Raw genomic sequence first — 20,939 nt, forward strand, 5'->3', positions numbered from 1 at the left:
ATGCCAATGGAAGCAGCAGTCAGGACATTAGATGATGTGTAGCATTGGAAAGGTCAACCGTGAAGGAACTCTTTCAAGTGCTGAGGAGCAAGGATGTCTCCTTGAGGACTAAGGTGTGCCTGACACAAGCCATGATATTTCCAATCACCTGATATACATGTGAGAGCTGGACAATGAATAAGGAAGACCGAAGAAGAGTTGATGCTTTTGAGTTGTGGTGCTGGTGAAGAATGCTGAAAGTACTATGGATTGTTAAAAGAACTAACAAATCTGTCCTGGAGGAAATGCACCTGAAATGCTCCTAGGAAGTGAGAATGGCCAGATTTCGTCTCACCTACTTTGGTCATGTTGTCAGAAGGGACAATTCCCTGGAGAAGGATGTCATGCCTGGTAGGGTAGAGGGTCGATCGAAGAGGTAGAGACCTTCAATGAGATGGATTGACATGGTGACTGTGATGATGGGCTCAAGTATAGCAGGGATCATGGAGCTGGCGCAAGATTGGGCAGTGCTTTGTTCTGCTGTGCATGGGGTTGCTATGAGTCGGAAATGACTTGATGGCACATAACAACAACATCTTTATGGAAGTAGATTGTCCAGTCTTACTTCTGAGCACTGGCTGGTGGGTTTGGACCACCAAATGCCTTAGGTACTATGCCACCAGAGCTCCCCTAACTTCACTAGGGGGAGAGAAAATCAAGATGAATATGAACAGCCTAAGGCTGGTTCCTATGAGGCAAAGGTCAAATATGCTGCCACCCTCTTGCCCTTTTGCCAATTCTGACACCAAATGTTCCTCCCACGGTACTCACTGCATCTCTGCTGGATTAAATAAATGATTGTAAAGGCCACACAGAAGTTACAGACCATACTCATGAGTGGGGGGGTTTTTTAGGAAAGTAACAGATTACAACTCAAGACCAGAAACAACTAAGGATATGGTTGTTCAATCAGGACAGTTTCCACTAGCCATGACACAGGTATGCTTCTCTCTGGCCTGGCCTCTGCCCTGCTCAGGCAAGTGCTACAAAGCTCTTTTAGTTCTTTCAGTAGGTGACCAGAGAGGCACCCCACTCTGCCAGCAATTCTCTCACCCAAAGACACTTAGCTTTCTCAATCCATTGGCCAGGAGGCCTGTCTCTCTGTCTTATGACATTCTCTTGGTTCTGTTGGTTCTACTGTCTCTGCTGTTGCTGTCCCTCTGCTTTCTCTCTCGCTCTTTGCTGTTTCAGCATGGGGATCTCAGGTCTAAGAAAGTGCTTCACTGCGGGCTCTTCTTTCTTGACGGTAATGAGATACCCCTTTTCCACCTCTGGGTTTACTCATTTTAAGCCTAGTTGAGTGGTAAAACTGACCAATCCCCATGTTAGTGTTCCATACACATTATTTGAATGGGCCACCCACACAAAGGTGTCATGTACCTTACTTACTTTATTAGCAAGCTATCCAATCCTCTTGGTGGGCCACAAGCACCTCACATTTTTGTAGTCCCATCTATTCATCTGGTGGGAGTCACAAGGACCATGGGTGGGGGAGCCATATTAAAAAATTCACTGCCCTGCACCATCTTTGCAGGATTTGCTCCATTTCATCACTTAGGTGTCAAATCCTACATCATCTTCTCAATAATCTTTGTGTGGGTTTTGCCAAGAGGATATGGGAAGATATAGAGTTTATCTACTTATCTTTAATTACTTCTCTCTGGTATTCTGTGCAACTATTATTCTAAATCAAACTTAGGAAGGCATTGCTGTTCAAGTGGCTGTTGACAAAGGGACACCTTGTAAAACTGAAACAGAGTGATTCATTGGTGGTTCAAGGGATTGGAATGATTATCATCATCTAGTGCTGTTTGTAGCATAGTGGCTAAAGCACTTGACTGCTAACCAGAAGGCTGGCGGTTCAAACCCACCAGCCACTCCTTGGAAGGAAGGTTGGGCAATCCTACTTCTGTAGTGATACTGCCTCGGAAACCCAAGGAGGGGTCGCTATGAGTCGGGGCCAACTCGACCGCACATAACAACAACAACAACAAGTGCTGTTTGACAGGAAAGTGAGAGAAGGAAAAATATAGCTCCCCTACCAACCCAAAGGGAGGTCTGGTGGCATAGTGCCTAAGGCATTTGACTGCTAACCAGAAGGCTGGCAGTTCAAACCCACCAACCACTCTTTGGAAGGAAGATTGGGCAATCTAATTCTGCAGTGATACCACCTCAGAAACCCAAGGAGGGGTTGCTATGAGTCAAATTGACTCAATGGGAGTGAGTTTGGTTTTGGACCAACACAAAGGGAAATTACTTTCTTCTTGCAGTTTGATATCATGCTCAATAAAAATAACTGTGCTGAAAATTAAATGTTTCAAGCAAAAAAGAAAATCCTCATAATAAAAAATCCCTTTCTTGCCAAGAGCTGTTATAAACTGCAATGGTTTAATTCCTACTGGCATTATTTTTTTTGGTAAACATGTAGTTGTGTCAGTAACTTTTGTTGCTTTCCCTTTTGTGGAAAGGGAAATACACAGTTGAGTAGATTAGTGCTGGGTCCATTTCAACCCTGGGAAAAGAAGAAAGTGAGGAGAACTGAACTGGAAATCACAGCCTTCTATCTCTTGTGGAACAGCTAAAGTAGAAGTATTTTTATGACACCGTCTTGATTTGGCAGATTTAATAAGCCCCTCTCTGGTAGCAAAGTGCTTAAGGCATTTGACTGCTAACCAGAAGGCTGGCGGTTCAAACCCACCAGCCATTCCTTGGAAGGAAGGTTGGGCAATCTACTTCCATCATGATACTGCCTCAGAAACCCAAGGAGGGGTCTCTATGAGTAGGGTACAAGTGGATGGCAGTGTATATCTGTCCAAGGCTGTGTGCCTGGATAGTCCAAAAAGTTAAGTGCTGGGCTGTTAATAAAAGGTTGGTGGTTTGAACTAATTGTGTCTCAGAAGAAAGGCCTGGCATTCTATGTCCAACAGGCACAGCCATGAAAGCTGTATAAGACATAGTTCCACTCTGCAACACTTGGGGTCCACATGAGTCAAAATGGACTCAAAAGCAAGTAGCTTGGGTTTTTGGTTTTCTCTCCAAAGAGTCCTCTATGAGCTTGCCTCCTGAATCCAGCACCAGTTGATAGCAGAATACTGGCCTATGATGTTCATGTCTAGCAGCAGATTATCTCTTTTATACTCAAACTTTCATGAAGAATAGTTCCATGGGGTATAAGCATTTTAGAGAAGAAGTCAATATGCTTGACAAATTATAGGTTAAATAAGGTTTCTCTTCTGTGGAACTTCTCAGAGCCTTTAAGTTAATAAAGGGATTGATTGTGAATCCAGCAACAATGGCTAATGTATGGCTTGTTTCTAAAATGCATTTGCCATGGAAACGTTTTTAAGCATGAGTCTCTAGTGAAATACACACCATGGGTGTGTATAAACACAGTGGGTGGTCAGCTACCTAGAACTATAATAAGCAGAAAGAACTGCAACCCAAACCTCACCATTCAAGACTCCTTTGCACCTAAGACTCCTCTGTTCTTTTCTAACCCATGTACTTTGTAGCATCATGGTGGATGATCTGTGGCAGAGTAAGACAATAATAATGAGCCTTGATACTGGGAGAGAGTACATATGGCTTCCAGATACATCTCTGACTTGGTCGTGAGCAGGGCATGCTCAGTTATTACAGAATAAAGAACTGATAGAAATATTGTCCCCATATATTGGACATTTATAGCTAGCAAATGTATTTTATATGTCTCAGGGGATATAATCTAACCTCTACCTGGATAATCTAACTGAAGTTCATTGTGAAGTTTGGACCTTCATGGGAGCTAACCAGAGGATTGTACCAGCCATTTCTTTTTAGAGTCTGAGGGACTGATGAAGAATGTCAAAACAGAGTTTGTGGAACACTTTGCTTTTCTCTAAAAGACACTGTAATATTTTGAGGTAACACCAATGTACACTTACTGAGTCTGAAATGGTGATTCATGTCTCAGGTTATGTCATATGTACTTCCAAGACATTATCATTCCAAGACATAGCCATTTCTGGAACTTCTATGCTTCAAGATCCTGATCTGAATATGTTACAGTGGGAATTTTCAGGTTTGGATCTGCCTCAATGAAACATTGGACTAAGGAGTCAGCTTTCAGGATTTCTTGGGACTAGGCCTATTAAGAGATCTCATAAGGGACCCTACTTTGCATATTCATACCTCACTATATCTCAGGAAGATTTTAAAGTCCTGTTTAATGTCCTTGAACTTATTTATGGATAAGTAAAACAAAATTTAAAATAATTTGAATGAAAAAAGTAAGATTGAGAAAAGAAAATATAAAAAGAATAAGAAAATGTCAGGAGTAAGATTATTCATGTCATGGTTAATAGTGATTAACTCCTGGATACACTCATTTTATTCTGCTGGTTAAATAGATTACCAATATGAATATTAAAGTAGGAGTTGGGAAGGCTGTTAGGTGATAGAACTAAATGAAAAATTTAATTTTATATAGCATGGTAAATGCAGACTCCCTTATAAGCATTAAATGATAAACTACAAAAGTAAATTAAAACTGATTATAGAAAGTCTTTAAGTTGCAAAATTTATAAAGTTATATATTTCATATAATTTTAGTTTGTATCGATTTTAAAAAGTTTTCAAACATTGCCCCAAAATGAAGACACCATTTAAAGAATTAAAAAAAAAAAAAAAAACCTCCCATAAAGTCGGTTCTGACTCATAGCAACCCCCATTGGGTTTCTGAAGTGGTAAATCTTTACAGAAGTAGATTACTTCATCTAACTTCCATGGGGGAGCTGGTGGATTTGAACCTTTAACCTTCTGGTTAACAGACAAATGCCTTAGGTGCTTTGCCACCAGAGCTCTTTATTAAAATAATAATTTTAATGACTAACATGGCTGTATTTCATAACTATATAAAATTCTCATTTATGTAGGGCTATTTTAGAAACTATAATGCATTTTTAAACACTGCTTGTACGAGATTTCTTGAAGAGGATATAAAAGGGATTGATTGTGAATGCATGTGTAATTGGCACAGTACATTATACTCGTAATAGCCATAAGTGTTTGAAGTCTGAAAAAAGGCTCAGGGATAGATCACAGTTCCCACTGCATTATAACAATTACAAAATATAGTTCAAACCACTGTTTTCAGATATTTTTAATAAAAAAGGGAATGTATTTGACAAACTTTGTACTTCCTTCGCTCTTTCATGAAATTTTTATCTGAATTTTTTTTCATTCTTGCAATTCAATACTATATGGCACAGTTGAGATCAGATTAGGCCCTCCTTGATCATATCTTTCCTCTTCAACATATTCACCAATGCTTCCTTGTCTACCATCTGTCTTATAATTTTTTTTTTTTTTTTGGTAACAGAACACTAGACTAGGAAGGGCTCTTATAAATAGGCACAGTACAAGATGTCTTACCTCTCTCTAAAGCGTGGACAAATGCTATAGAAAGCAGGAGAACTAGGACACCCTTCATTTTCCTGCTGGTGAGTCCTGCAGTACCTCCTCCTCTGAAGGTAACCACATAAAAGATAGCAGCCAAGAGTAACCAGTTCCCTTTTACTAGGACTCCCAACTGTGAACCAATCAATTATTAATCTCCATACAGAAGCAAAGGCCAGTCATCCTTGGCCCACAGAGATAAAATAATATCATCAATCAAGGCAAATAGACACTCTGGGGATAATGCAGTGGAAAATGTAGGAGATTTTAATCATTAACTTGATGAAAAGAAGCCATCTTGATCAAGCTGCAAGAGTCAGGGTATACATAGATTATTTTCCATGGCTTCTTTTCATCAAAGTTTATTCAGTGTGTTAGTAAAGGGTACATTTTTTCCTCATTACAGGATTATGTGCCTTCTTTGGACATTCCTTGTCGTTCTCATGTATAAATGGATATTTGGAGATGATTTCTGTTTCTGCTGTCTGTCTCTCTCTCTTTTTCTCTCTCTTTTCCCCCTCTCTCCTCTCTGTTTAAACCAACTACAAATAAAGATTACCTTAAAATATTGCAGATCAGCTTGTTTTTAGCAATAAAGGGAAAAAAGAAAAATGAGAAGCCAATTCAGCATCATTCTTCAAATTCATAATTTCAATGTTGTAAATAATTTCTTTAGAGATAATGTGCTAACACTTGGTGAATGTTTATATCTATGGAAGCACTGACATGCATAGTATTAAAAACAGCCCTTGAAGTGAGGCAAATAATATATTAGAGAAGTTAAATGACTTGCCCAAATAATAAAAGTTAGTGGCAAATATTGGACTCCTTATATCTAGTTTAAAGCACTTTATTCTAATACTGAACAACTACTATTTTTAGGACAATATGATTTAAGCACTCACAGTGGCCTTGTAGAACATAGATACCAGCATCTTCTTTTTACAGAAGAGGAAACTGAGCCCCAGTGGGTTCTGTGACTTGCTCAGAGAGGTACAAGTAATTATCATTTTATCAGAAGTAGGGCAGCTGCTAGTTCTTGCACCAACCCCATTTTTTAGGAAGCAGGGTCAGGTAAGGGTTAGGTAAACAAATGCTGGAATCTAATCCCTGCTCAGCTCTTACCGACTATGTAATCTTGGGAAATTTATTTTGGCTCCCTGAGTCTCATTTTTCTGCCTATGCAAAATGGTGATAACTCTTAGTGCCTATATCACAAGATCCTTCTGCGTTTCATGAAGATAATTCATGTGCAGGGTTTATTTTATCATCTAAACATGTAACATGTATTAATGTTACATATGCATTCTAGTTATTATAAATTTCTCCCACTCACTTACCAAATTTATAATGATATCTGAGAAAATCACTGGAACTAATGTAACACAGTGGATGATTTAAAAGCCAGCCCTGTGTCCTGCATTTAGAACTATCACAGATTGTTGTTGTTGTGATGTGCCGTAGAGTCAGACCTGACTCATAGCGACCCCTCTTTGGGTTCCCGAGGCAGTATCACTACAGAAGTAGGATTGTCCAACCTTACTTCCGAGGAGTGGCTGGTGGGTTTGAACCGCCAGCCTTCTGGTTAGCAGTCAAGTGCCTTAGGCACTATGCTACCAGAGCTCCTTCACAGATTAGTGATCTAGAATACGATTATCAGTTTAGTATCAGTAGCTAAGGATTAACTACATAGGCATATTCCATTGAAATATTACTAAGCAGCAATAGGCAGTTAAATTTTTAGCCAGATCTTCTATCTATATTTATAATACTTGGAGAGTTACGTTCAGAAAACAGTCTAGTTTGTAGGAAAATGATAATTAAGCAAGATTAAAGCAGAAAAATCTCTGTAAAATCAATAATCTGTGTGGTAAATGAGACTAGCAGTTACTGTAAACATTGCTACACTAAATAATGTGGGACGATCCTTTTCCCTCCTAGGGCCTACTGTATCTCCTTATTGTTTATTATAAATCTTTTAAACTTTACCTTTCCCCTTTGGTTCCATTCTGGGCTTATTTTGCAAGTTAATTTTAAAAATGTGCTTTATGCTTACTGTAAATTATTTAAAAGAAACTCTGAGTGAAAAAAGTAAAAAAAAGTACCAAGAACCCCAGAACTCAGAAAGAAAAACTATTAGCATGTTAATAGTATATTTCTGTAGTTTTCATTTTTTAAAGATAACACAATATATATACTTTTGTATCATTTATTGTTCAACATTATTTCATAGCAATTTTCTAATAATTAGTTCATTCAAAGACACATTTGAATTGTTTTCCATGAATTTTGTTAGGGTTTTAGAGCAGTCTGGCCTCTCTTTTCTTTTTTAAATGTAACTTTTATCTGTGCTTTTGCAACAACATGTACCATTTTTGTTTAATGATAAACTACATGTAGCAAGAATTTCAACATCTCATTTAGATGACCTCTTGAGAAATCTCTACAAAAGCTGCCAAATACATTCTCTTGACCAAATTTATCCTTTTTTAAGTGAACATTGACACTGAAATGCTAGTAGCTAAATATATGATCCTCTTCTCAGACTTATTTACGTACCTTAATCTTTCAAATGTTAATTGCTTACAGCAATTCTAAAACTGGGAAGAAATAATCATAATTGGTCTAAATGAGAAACATCATGTGACAATGATTACACTAGTAAGTCAGATGGGGAAAAATGCATTACAGTAGCAATTACAGCAATTCAGAAATCTATTCCAGAAACAAATTTTGTTTCTGTTTTTGGGTAGGAATACAAATATTCATTTTATTATTACTATTTAAATTACATATATACATATAAAAATTAATTGTGGTAAAGTATATGTAACAAAATTTGACATTTTAACCTTTTTTAAGTGTACTATTCAGTGACATTTAGTACATTCACAATGTCATGCAAACATCAGTATTATCTATTTCCAAAACTTTTTTAGCACTCCAAATGGAAACTCAGAACTAAGCAATAACTAGACAGACTCCCTCCTGCCTTGTAATGTTGTTGTTGTTATGTGCCGTCGAGTCAGATTCAACTCATAGCGACCCCTGGTTGCAGAGGCGGTATCACTACGGAAGTAGATTGCCCAACCTTCCTTCTGAGGACTAGCTGGTGGGTTTGAACCGCCAACCTTCTGGTTAGCAATCAAGTGCCTTAGGTACTACGCTACCAGAGCTCCTTGCCTTATAATAAATCTCCCTTTTTGCTTAAGCTTGTTCTATCTGAGTTCACGTCATTTGCAATTAAAAGCCTTCTGACTAAACATATCTTCAAATCATTTTCCCCTCTGTGGCTATCATTATTATGTAAAATGCAAATGTTACTACCTCCATATTTAAAACCCGTCAGAAAAATGTCTGTGCTTAAAGCTCATGAGTCACCCTACCTCCCTGTGTAAGCCACTCTCTGCCTTGCATATTAAATTTTAGGACACTTAAATTTCTTGTGGCTCATTGACCACATTGTGCAGTCTGGTTTCCAAAGCCCTTTGCTCACACTATTTTCCTTGGAATATTCTTTATTTTGTGTTCTTGCTCTGCTTTATCTTTCAAGAAAAGAAGCCTTTAATTGATTTATTTAACTTACATATTATTCACACCACTTTTTGCCAGATATCATGCATGCTGTTGGAGGTATAATGGCAAAATGAACCTGTGATCCTTCCCCTCATCAATCTTCTAATTCAGTTAGGAAGATGGACTTTGAAAACAAAATTACAACTGTGCTGAGTGTGTGCAGAATGGAGGGGAGAGTAAGAGTAAATGCAGAAAGATCAGTGTGAAGGCATTAGAGGTCCAGACAAGTGATGACAGTGGCTTTGAATGTGGTGCAGGCAGTACTTGAGAAGATTATCTAGGGAATAGAATTATCAGGGTGTGGTAACTGACTAGTGGCTCAGAGGGAGGAGTAAGAGACAGAGATGACCCACAGATTTCTGTTTTGAGCAATCTGGTTCATATGAATGTTATATCCTGGAATAGAAGACATTGAAGAGACACACTGTTAGGCAGAAGATGTTGTACATAGGGGAATTTTGGATAGCTGACATGCTACTCTGGGGGAGCTCTGGTGGTGTAGTGCTTAAGGCATTTGACTGCTAACCAGAAGGCAGGTGGTTCAAACCCACCAGCCATTCCTCGGAAGGAAGGTTGGGCAATTTATCCCATAAAGATACTGCCTCAGAAACCCAAGGAGGGGTCACTATGACTTGAATCTGACTCCACGGCAGTGAGTTTGGTTTTTGGTGTGCTACTCTGGAGCTCAGAAAAGGGAACTAAAATTTCCAGGATGCACTGTCTTCCTTTTTTGTGTTCTGTATTCCCACAATTCTCTTACCCCAGCTAAAGCATATTTTTCTTGATATTCCCAACACCTAGAACAGAAATACAACATAAATCTATAATAATCAGTTTAGTGAAAGAGTTTAAACATCTTGTCAATTTGTTCACTTTATGTTTAAAATAGAATAAAGACTATGATTTTAGAAAAGAGTAACAATTGATGGTGAGACAATTCTGACTCATCATCACCCCAAGTGCGTAGAATAGAACTGCACTTCATAAAATTTTTAATGACTGTGACCTTTTGGAAACAGATAGCCAGCTGACCACTTAACCATTTGAACCACCAGGGACTCAAAAGACTAGGATAGAAGAGAGAGAGAGGGAGAGAGAATAGCCTGTTAATGTCCTAAATTTGGACTTCTAGTCTCCAAAAGGGAGTGTTGGTGGCACAAGTGGTTAAACATTTGACTGCTTACTGAAAGATAGTGATTAAAACCCACCAACTGCTCTGCAGGAGGCAGATGTGGCACTGTACTTCCATAATGTTTTACAGCCTTGCAAACTGTATAGGGCAGTTATACTATATCCTCTAGGGTACCTATGAGTCAGAATCAACTCCATGGCAAGGGATGTGCATCCAGAATTGTGAGGAAATAAATTTAATTCTTATAGCTATCACTCACCATCCACTCCTTGGAAGGAAAATAGGGTAATCTACTTCCGTAGTGTTACTGCCTTGGAAACCCAAGGAAGGGTGGCTATGAGTCAGGTCCAACTCGATGGCACATAACGGCAACAACAACATAGCTATCACTGTGTGGTATTTTGTATGGCAGCCATAGGAGACTAAGACTTACCCAAGAAAAATGAAAACACATGTCTACACTTAGAAAGAGTTTTAATTTTCCTGGAATATAGATTTCAGGGGTCAATGGAGTTGGAATGACCCATTCAATCCATTGCTCTGAGACCTTTTGTACCTTGAGCCATGAAGAAACTTGTTTCTAAAGGTTGCCTCTGAGTCAAACAGTGGTCTAGATAAACTAGTAAGATCCTTTGCCTAGAGTATTGTGCTGTTTTAAAGAATTCAGTCGGTCTCATGAAATGGAGACTCAAAAGATCAGACTTAAGACAATACTGTATGAAATCCTTCCAAACCACAAATTGTTTTGTCAATTCTATTGCAGCCCTCCTACCACAGCACTGCCAATAAGATGGGGCTATGGCTGAAGGTTTTCTCATCTTTGGAATATTTTTGACTCTCTAGTTGGGAGCTCTGGTGGTGTAGTGCTTAAGGCATTTGACTTCTAACCAGACGGCTGGCAGTTCAAACCCACCTCAGAAGGAAGACTGGGCAATCTACTTCTGTAGAGATACTGCCTTGGAAACTCAAGGAGGGGTTGCTATGAGTCAGGATTGACTCAACAGCAGTGAGTTTGGTTTTGTTTTTTGGTTAGTTGAAATGTTACCCCAATTTGCAAATTGTATATTAAATAAACTTTGATCAATTTCTACTATTGGCTTAAAATGATTTTTATTTTAAAAAAACACAAATGTTTAAAGTATCATTATTCATAATTGCCAAAATTTGGCATATCATACAGTCATAAAATAGAATAAAGTACTAATACACAATACTACATGGATGAACTTCTGCTAAGGGAAAAAAGACCCCAGATTCAAACGTATTATATAGCGACCCTTTGATTAAACCTTAAACAGATCAAAGACAATCATCCAGGATGAGGGAAACCATCAGCATGTACACAGGACAGAAGCCAAATGGAATCCACTGACAAATGGCCAAGGAGTTAATTATATATGATAGAAATGAAGTCAATTCATCACTGTTGAAGGCAGGACTACAGAAGCAGGAAAAGGACCATGGTTGGGATATGTTCACAATGGCAGATTGAAAAAGGTTACTGGATTGGTTCTAGGGCTTGACCGCCTGGGTCTGTGGTGATCAGGGTATGATTCATAACCAAACAGCCCTGAGTCATAGCTACAAGATGGCTACAAGAAGATACTAGGACATCAACCTTTAACTAAAATTACATAACAGATGTCTATTTTTGGTAAATCATTAAAGACACACCCAGGCAAGTTCCCTAGTCCTTTGTGTGAGCATAACGTACTTTCAACCACACTCTTCCTAAGGGCAAACTGCCTTTCCTTAGGTCTCCCCGAGACTTGTCTATGCATAGCTACATTGCTAGTTTAATGATCAGAACTCACATGTCTGAATTTGTGTCAAGACTCAAAATGGAGTTAGGGCTCCATCTGTAGGACTGCCTTCCATAAACCAAGTGCTTTAGAATTTAAGCCCAATCTTGAAAACGTTAACCTAAGTGTAAGATTCCATTTATATGAAATGCCCAGAATTGGAAAATTTACAAAGACAGAAAGTAGATTACTGGTTGCTTTGGGTTGGGAGCTGGGGCAGGATATGGAAATGATAGCTAAAGGGAATAAGGATTTTTTTTTTTTTTTTTTTTTTTAGGAGAGAAATGTTTTACAATTATTACTGGTTGTTCTGGTTACCTAGTGCCACTCTGACAGGAATATACCACAAATGGGATGACCTTAACAAAGTAAGTTTATTCTTACAATTTGGAGGCTTTAAGTCCAAGTTTAAAGTGCTAGGCTCTAGGGGCTGGGTAAAAGCTCTTCAATCTTGGGGTCAGCTCTGCCTCCTGGCTCCCAGCCTACTGGAGCTAGAGGCTTTTCTTCACTCAGACAGCTGCTGGCTGCTAAGGCTGAGAAGCTGCAAGGTTGACAAGTAAAAAGGCACAGTCCTGATGTTACCAAACCACAAGGCAGGCCATTAACTTAAGTCCATTGTAAGTCCCAAGGTCAGCAGAGCATAGCAGGCTGCTGAGCAACGACACAGCTACATGCAGGGTCCAAGTGTGCCATAGGCTAGACACCATTCTCAAAGCTGCTGTTTATATATGGGAAGCAGACCACATACCCAAAGCAGCTACTCAGCTGCTTGTGGTAGATCCCACCATGGAGTTGATTGCCAGTCTCACCATGGGGAATAACTATCACCAGCTGCCCAGCCAGGCTCATCCAAGTGAACACATGAATGTAACCACCACAGTGGTGATGGTTTTGTATATCTGTGCATATACTAAAAATCATATAATTATATACTTTAAATGTGTGAATTGTATGATATAGAATTATATCTCAATGAATATATATATATAAAGAAGAAACCTTTTTCCCATTGTTGTTGTTATGTGGCGTCAAGTTGTCTCTGACTCATAGCAACTCCTCCTTGGGTTTCTAAGGCAGTGATAACTACAGAAGTAGATTATTACCTTCCTTCTGAGGAGTGGCTGGTGGATTTGAACCGCCAACCTTCTGGTTAGCAGTCAAGTGCTTTAGGCACTACGCAACCAGAGCTCCCTTTTACCCATTAGCAAGGTTCATATATTCTTGCCCTGTTCATGCACAGCCCAGTCCTTGGCCAAGAAGATAGGAGTAACCTCCATACAGACTCTGGGCACACTCTCTGCCTGTACAGAGACTCTCTCTCTCTGATAACCTACCTTACAAATCCATTTGCTTCAACTGTCCTAAACTCTTCTCTTTGCCTCCTCAATTGGATTTCAGCTTGAAGTACTGAAGTCAAGAAATTTTCCACCAATAGAGAGCCAGGACAAACTTGAGGCTGAACTTGAGAGCTCCTTGCTCACAAGAGTCTAAAATTTGTGTTACTTGCTGCTCAATGCCTGAAAACAATCCCAGTAGGAGATCTAGTTGGGTACTTGTTTTTCCTGTTATTCCATCATACTGGAAGAAGAAATACTCTATATGCATATGATAAATATTTTAACTTTATTTAAAGTAATTTTGCCTTTCTCCTTGTTTTTTAAGAAATAATCCTTGGGGTCCTGAAATTTAAATGTCTTTAATAAGGACTCCAAACCACATCTAACTAACAAATTAGGTGAGGTGATGAGATAGCTCTGAGGTGAAGGCTGGCCTGACCAGAAAGACCTACTATGTAATGCCTTATGATCACCTCATGATATTGACTGACCGTAGAGAAGAGTCTGACCATCAACTGACCTAAGGGAGAGGGTGTAGAGTTTGCATTACATAATGAGTACCCCAATGAGAGATCTGGACACTTAAGCTCTATGGAGAAAATCTCTACTTGCAGAAGGGTGACATGACCCCTTTGGGGCATAGACGCTCAGCATGGGTACCATCCCAGATCTCACCATATATGTCTTTATTTATGTTATCCTAGTTTGTATCCTTCTGATAAAGCTCTAATTGTAAGTATAGCATTTTCCGTGGGTTCTGTGAGTTATTCCAGCAAATTATTAAACCTGAGGAAGTAGTTGGAGCCCTCAGGTAAGAAATAAGGAGGCTTGGGACCCCTGAGCTTGTGGCTGACATCCTGAAGGGGAAGAGGGAAACCACTGAATCTGTGGCCAGAAGGTCAGAAGTGAGGGAAGCTCCTAGGGCCCTAAAACTTGCAGCTGGCATCTGTTTATTTGCAAGTCTGAAGTACAATGCCCTTTTAACTTATCAGATGTGAGCTAGCTCCAGTTGACAAGGGTCAGAAAAAGAAGTGCTATGTGCACACCTGGTGTGAGAGCTGATTGTGAAGTGGAAGAATGGGGATATTGGATTTAGGCTGATTTTATTATTGTCGCACATTGTTGTTAAGTGCCGTTAAATCTGTTTAGACTCATAGCAACCTTATGTACAACAGGACAAAACTGCCTGGTCCTGTGCCATCCTCAGGTTCCTTGTTATACTTGAGCCCATGGTTGCAGCCACTGAGTCAATCCATCTTGTTGAGAGTTTTCCACTTTTTCTCTAGTCCTCTACTTTACCAAGCATGATATCCTTCTCCAGGGACTGGTCCCTTCTCACAACATGGCCAACCAAAGTATGAGAGGCACATTCTAGCCATACTCTCTTCTGAGAAACATTACAGCTGTACTTCCTCCAAGAAATGTTTGTTCATTCTTCTAGTAATCCATGGTACATTCCATATTCCTTGGCAACACCACAATTCAGATGCATCAATTCTTCTGTGGTGTTCCTTGTCCATTGTCCAGTTCTCACATGTGTGTGTGGTGATTGAAAATACCATAGCTTAGATAAGAGGCATCTTAGTCTTCAAAGGGGCATCTTTGCTGTTAATCACTTTAAAGAGGTCTTTTGCAGCAGATTTGCCCAATGTAACACATCACACACACACACACACACACAATTAAAATGAACTAAAATCCATTTAAAAACTTTGCCTATAAAAATTGATGTTGAGAAAACATTTATTTAAGAACATAGTTTACTGGCTTACTCTAAAATTTAAAAACTGTCTAAAGTTTAATTTTTAAATATTTACACTCAACTTCCCTACAACTTTATGGAGATTTTTCCCCCTTTTCACTTTCTCTTGAGTCTATTTTAATACTAAGATGAAAATTAGTCTTAATATTGAAAAGAAAAAGTGTTTGCAAACACTAACTTAATTATTCTGTAATTTTGTGATAGTGAACAAAAATATTTATTTTTTTGAACTAAGTGACATCAAGGACCTCTTAATTTCTTTGCTTTATCTGAACAGTAGATTCATTTACTGTCTTTCTTCTGAATATTGGAAATGAGTCATTATTTTAGAAGCTTCATAAATTTATCATATTAATTATTTTTCAATATTTTTTACCTATTCCAATTAACTTTTCACTACTTAATAGTTCTAGGGTCTCCACTGCATTTAATTAGTGTAATTAATGTTTATTTGGAGTTTGAATTTAATATTATTTATGTATGAATGTGTGTGTGTGGTGTCAGCTTTTTTTGATTGACATCTAGGATTATTCTCAGATAAGGTCATATTTGAGACCTTATCTTTGTACTGAGATATGTTTGTACCGATTAGGGTAGGTCTATACTGTCTTTCACTAATAAATGAGACCTGTAAAATAGCCTAACTGACATTTGCAATGTTATAGGAGATTTTTTAAAAATCAAATCTTGTAGTACTGTCAAAGTGTTTTTCACATTGTTTTTTACATCCTTGATGTCCCAGAGTTTAATTATGCTATTGTAAAAGGGGCAAGAGGGCCATATCTATGGACCTCCTCTAATTACACAAGAGGGGGTCAGAATCACTATCAGCAGCCCAATGCCTGCTCTTATGAGGCCAGACATGCCACCACTCTCCAGCCTTCTTACTAACCTTGACACCAACCATTCCTCACATGGCACTCACCACTTCTGTGCTGGGTTTGATAATTCACTGCAGTGGTCACACAGAACCCACAGATTATGGGGTTTATTAGGGAAGCAACAGGCTACAATTCTAGTTCAGGAACGCATTCAGTCTCAGCCAGCTGTGTCTCAGCCAGCTGTCTCTCAGCCGACAGTCTCTCTCTGTAGTATGTCTCTCTCTCAGCAGTGCATGTCTCTGGTGTCTCTTGCTCTCAGCATTGAGTTTCTCTCATCAGTATATCTTTCTCAGCTGGCCATCAAAGAGACTCCCTCTACCTCTAGAAGGGCTCCTTTGAGCCTGACATAGTGGCCAAAACCAACCAATCCCAACATCAGAGTTCTACATACCTGAGAGAGAGTGAACTTCCCAGAAAATTACTTCATGCTGCTCTCAAAAGAAATACCCCAGGTGGATAACTTTAACAATCAGGAGCTACTCAATTGCTCATGGCAAATTCCACCACAGAGTTTACAGTGCCTAAGGCACTTGACTGCTAACTAGAAGTCTGACAGTTCAAACCTACCAGCCACTCCTCGGAAGGATGGTTGTAATCTATTTCTGTAGTGATACTGCCTTGGAAACCCAAGGAGGGATCACTATGAGTCAGGTCTGACCCAACAGCACACAACAAACAACAACAGCAACAACATGGCTAGAAAAGCCACACCATGTAATTTACTACACTGCAGCTATTCAGACATCCTTACGATTAAATTGACTAGTTAGCAGTCAAGTTGATTAGATATGCAATCAAATAACCATTTGGTCTTTCAAATGTGTGAATAAGATAGAAAGAAAGCAATCTGCTATCATACCTACACTGTAATTTAGTTGGGGTAAAAAGAATTAACAAAGGAAACTTATCCTCTAGTATTTCTAACTCAGTTATTTTTTTAAAAAATGGAATTTATAATTCCCAGGTTAAGCCATTTGGCTGCTAACTGAATGGTCAGTGGTTCAAACCTACCAGCCACTTTGAAGAAAGATGAAGCAGTCTGCTTCTATAAAGATTTATAACCTTGGAAACCCAATGTGGGTCACTATGAGTCAGAATTGACTTGATGGCAGAGTTTGATTTAGTCTTGAGATCCTTTTCTCTTCAAATATGGGCAAGGACCTCTTTCAAGTGCTGAAGAGCATAGATGTTTCCTTGAGGACTAAGGTGCACGTATGCGTGTGAGAGCTGGACAATGAATAAGGAAGACTGAAGAACAGTTAATACTGTTGAGTTGTGCTGGCGAAGAATGCTGAGGATACCATATACTGCTAAAAGAACTAACAAATTTGTCCTAGAAGAAGTGCAGCCAGAATGCTCCTTGGAAGTGAGATAGCGAGACTTTGTCTCACCTACTCTGGTCATGTTGTCAGAGGAGACCATTCCCTGGAGAATGATGTCATACTTATTAAGGTAGAGGGCTGAGGAATGAGGGGAAGGCCCTCAGCAAGATGGATTGACATAATGGCTGAGGCTAAGTACAACAAGGATCATGGAACTAGCACAGAACCGGACAGTGTTTCATTCTGCTATGCATAGGGTTGCTGTGAGTCAGAGATGACTTGATGGCACCTAACAACAACAACAACAACAACAAAAAAAAAAACCACATTAATAACTAACAAATCTGTCCAGTAAGAAGTGCAGCTGGAATGTTCCTTGCAAGTGAGAATGGCCAGACTTTGTCTTACCTGCTTTGTTTGTGTGTGTGGAGGTAGGCTTCAGTAAGCCAGCCCTGGGTCCAGCAGAAGACAGGTGTTTGTGTGTGTGGAGGCAGGCCATGGTAAGCCAGCACAGGGACCAATGGAAGGTGGGTGTTTGCTCCCCAAGGGCAGACCAGGTAAGCAAGGAGGGAGGGGAAGACCGAGAAATGAGCAGAGCAGTTTGGAAAAACTGAGGGAGACAAACTTGTCTGTCAGTTTATCGTAATGTGGTTTGAGTGTGGCTGAGAGTCTGGAGGCTATGCCACCAATGTTTCAAATGCCAGCAGGGTTACCCATAGTGGACAGGTTTCAGTGGAGCTTTCAGACTAAGACAGACTCAGAAGGAAGAGACCATCCACTTCTCAAATAATTGGCCAGTGAAAACCTTATGAATAAAAATGGAACACTATCTGATATATTACTGGAAAATTTGATGAATAGCACTGAAACATTGTCCAATATAGTGGCGGAATATGAGTCCCTAAGGTCAGAAGGTATTCAAAATATGACTGGAGTAGAGGTGCCTCCTCAGAGTAGAGTCAACCATAAAAATGTGGATGAGTAAATCTTTTGGGAACCCCATTTGCTGATGTGATACATCTCAAGATGAGAAGAAACAGCTGCAAGCATCCATTAATAAACAGAACATGAAATGTAAAGTATGAGTCTAGGAAAATTGGAAGTTGTCAAAAATGAAATGGAGCACATAAAGATTGATATCCTAGGCAATACTGAGCTGAAATGAACTGTTTTTGACCATTTTGAATCAGATGATCATATGACCTACTATCCCAGGAATAACATATTGAAGAATGTCATGGCATTCATCATCAATGTATCAAGATCTATCCTGAAGTACAATGCTGTCAGTGATAGGATAATATCCATAGGTCTACAAAGAAAACCAGTTAATACTACTATTATTCAAATTTACGCACCAACCACCAAAGCCAAAGATGAGGAAATTGAAGATTTTTACCAATTTCTGCAGTCTGAAATTGACCAAACATGCAACCAAGATGTATTAATTATCACTGGTGATTGGAATTCAAAGTTGGAAACAAAAAAAAAAAAAAATTACTGGTAGTTGGAAAATATACCCTTGGTGATAGAAATAACACTGGAGATTGCATGATAGAATTTTGTAAGATCAATGATTTATTCACTGCAAATATCTTCTTTCAACAACATAAATGATGGCTATACACATGGATTTCACCAGATGGAATACACAGGAATCAGATTGACCACATCTGTGGCAAGTGGTGATGGAGAAATTCAATATCTTCAGCCAAAACAAGGCCAGGAGCTGATTGTTGAACAGACCATCAACTGCTCATATGCAAGTTCAACTTGACGGTGAAGACAATTAAAACAAGTCCAAGAGGGCCAAAATATGACCTTAATAGTATCCCTCCTGAAGTTAGAGATAGTCTAAAGAATAGATTTGATGCATTGACCACCAATGACCAAAAACCAGAGGAATTGTGGGATGATATAAGAAACATCACCCATGAAGAAACCAAAAGGTCATTAAAAAAACAGGAGAGGATGAAAAGACCAAAGTGGATGTCAGAAGAGACTCTGAAACTTGTCCTTGAACAGAGAGTAGCTAAAGCAAATGGAAGAATTGACAGGATAAAAGAACTGAACAGAAGATTTCAAAGAGCAACTTGAGAAGACATAGTCAATTAGTATAATGAAATGTGTAAAGACCTAAAGTTAAAAAAACAAAAAGGAAGAACACTCTCAGCATTTCTCAGGCTGAAATAATTAAAAAGCCTCAAATTGCAATACTGAAAGATTTCATGGGCAAAATGTTGAATGGTATGGGAAACAGCAAAAGAAGATGGATGGAATACACAGAGCCACTATACCAAAAAGACATGGAGTTGGAAAGCCAAAAGGGAAGAACACACGTGGCATTTCTCAAGCTGAAAGAACTAAAGAAAAAAATTAAGCCTCAAGTTGCGCGGTGTAGTGAATTATCTGGTATGGCTTTTCTAGCCATAAGTCTTTGTTAACTCCATGGTGGAATTTGCTGTGAGAAACTGAGTAGCTTCTGATTGTTAAAATCATCTATCCGGGGTACTTCTGTTGAAAGCAATACCAAGGAATGTTCTGGAAAGTCTGTATGCTTAGAATTCTGATGTTATGATTGGCTAGTTTGTCCACTCTGCCAGACTCAAAAGGAGACCTCCTAGAGGCAGAAGTCTCTCTGACTACTGAGTGAGAAGGACATACTGCTTAGAAAGAATGTGCTCCTGAGAGACATGTGCTGCTGGGAAAGAGATGCAAGAGATTTGTATTGCTGAGAGAGACACCAAGGGACACACACTGCTGGGAGAGAGACTGTGAGAGACTATTGGGTGAGAAATGGCGGGCTGAAAGAGCATTTTTACTGAGCTTGAATTGTAATCTGGTGTTTCCCCAATAAACCCCATAATCTGTGAGTTCTGTGTGGCCACTGCAGTGAATTATCAAACCCAGGAGAGAGGTGGTGGGTGCTTTGGGAGGAACAGTTGGTGAAAGGGGTGGAGGGAGCCAGCATGTCTGACCCTGCACGAATAGACCTTGGGCTACTGATAGTGATTCTGTTTTCCTCTTGTGCCATTAGAGGAGGTCAGAAGATGTGGCCTCCTTGCCTTTTTAGCAAGTTGCAATTTTGAAAGATTCTATGGGCAATATATTGAATGATGCAGAAAACATTAAAAGAAGATAGAAAGAATACACAGAGTCACTGTACCAAAATGAATTGGTCATTTCAGGAGGTGGCATATGATCAAAGACAAATGATACTGAAGGAAGAAGTTGAAGTGGCATTGAAGGAATTGGTGAAAAACAAGTCCAGGAATTGACAGAATAACCATTGAGATGTTTCAACACATGGATGTACACTGGAGGCACTCACTCATCTATTCCAAGAAATTTGGAAGACAGCTACCTGGCCAATTGACTGGAAGAAATCCATATTTGTACCCATTCCAAAGAAAAGTGATCCCACAGAACATGGAACTTATTAAACAATATTATTAATATCTGTAATAGTTGGAGCTGTGTGTCAACTTGGCTGGACCCCAGTTGTGGGTGGTTGTTCCCATGATGGGATCAGATGACTGAGTTCTGAGTGGCTGATCTGCCCAAGGGGAGTTTCCCTAGGGGTGTGGCCTGCTTGCAATGATATTCCAAGGACAATCTGGAAGAACGGCATTCCGAACTACAGACTTCCTTG

The 20,939-nt window shown here is 39.3% G+C and overlaps 1 protein-coding gene across 1 annotated transcript in view; it reads right to left on the reverse strand.

Annotated features, from left to right (window-relative positions):
- GC (GC vitamin D binding protein) overlaps positions 1–20,939 on the reverse strand; it is a 159,495-nt gene that overhangs the window by 48,305 nt on the left and 90,251 nt on the right. Inside the window, exons 2-3 of the mRNA XM_042781221.1 lie at positions 9,812–9,848; positions 5,452–5,608 (exon numbers count right to left, since the gene is read on the reverse strand). Of these exons, the coding sequence (XP_042637155.1) occupies positions 5,452–5,608; positions 9,812–9,848 (194 nt within the window). The remainder of the gene's footprint in view (positions 1–5,451; positions 5,609–9,811; positions 9,849–20,939) is intronic.

This window comes from Orycteropus afer, unplaced genomic scaffold, assembly GCF_000298275.1.
Source record: "Orycteropus afer afer isolate SDZICR_OR568_19922 unplaced genomic scaffold, OryAfe1.0 scaffold00098, whole genome shotgun sequence".
Taxonomy (NCBI): Eukaryota; Metazoa; Chordata; class Mammalia; order Tubulidentata; family Orycteropodidae; genus Orycteropus; species Orycteropus afer.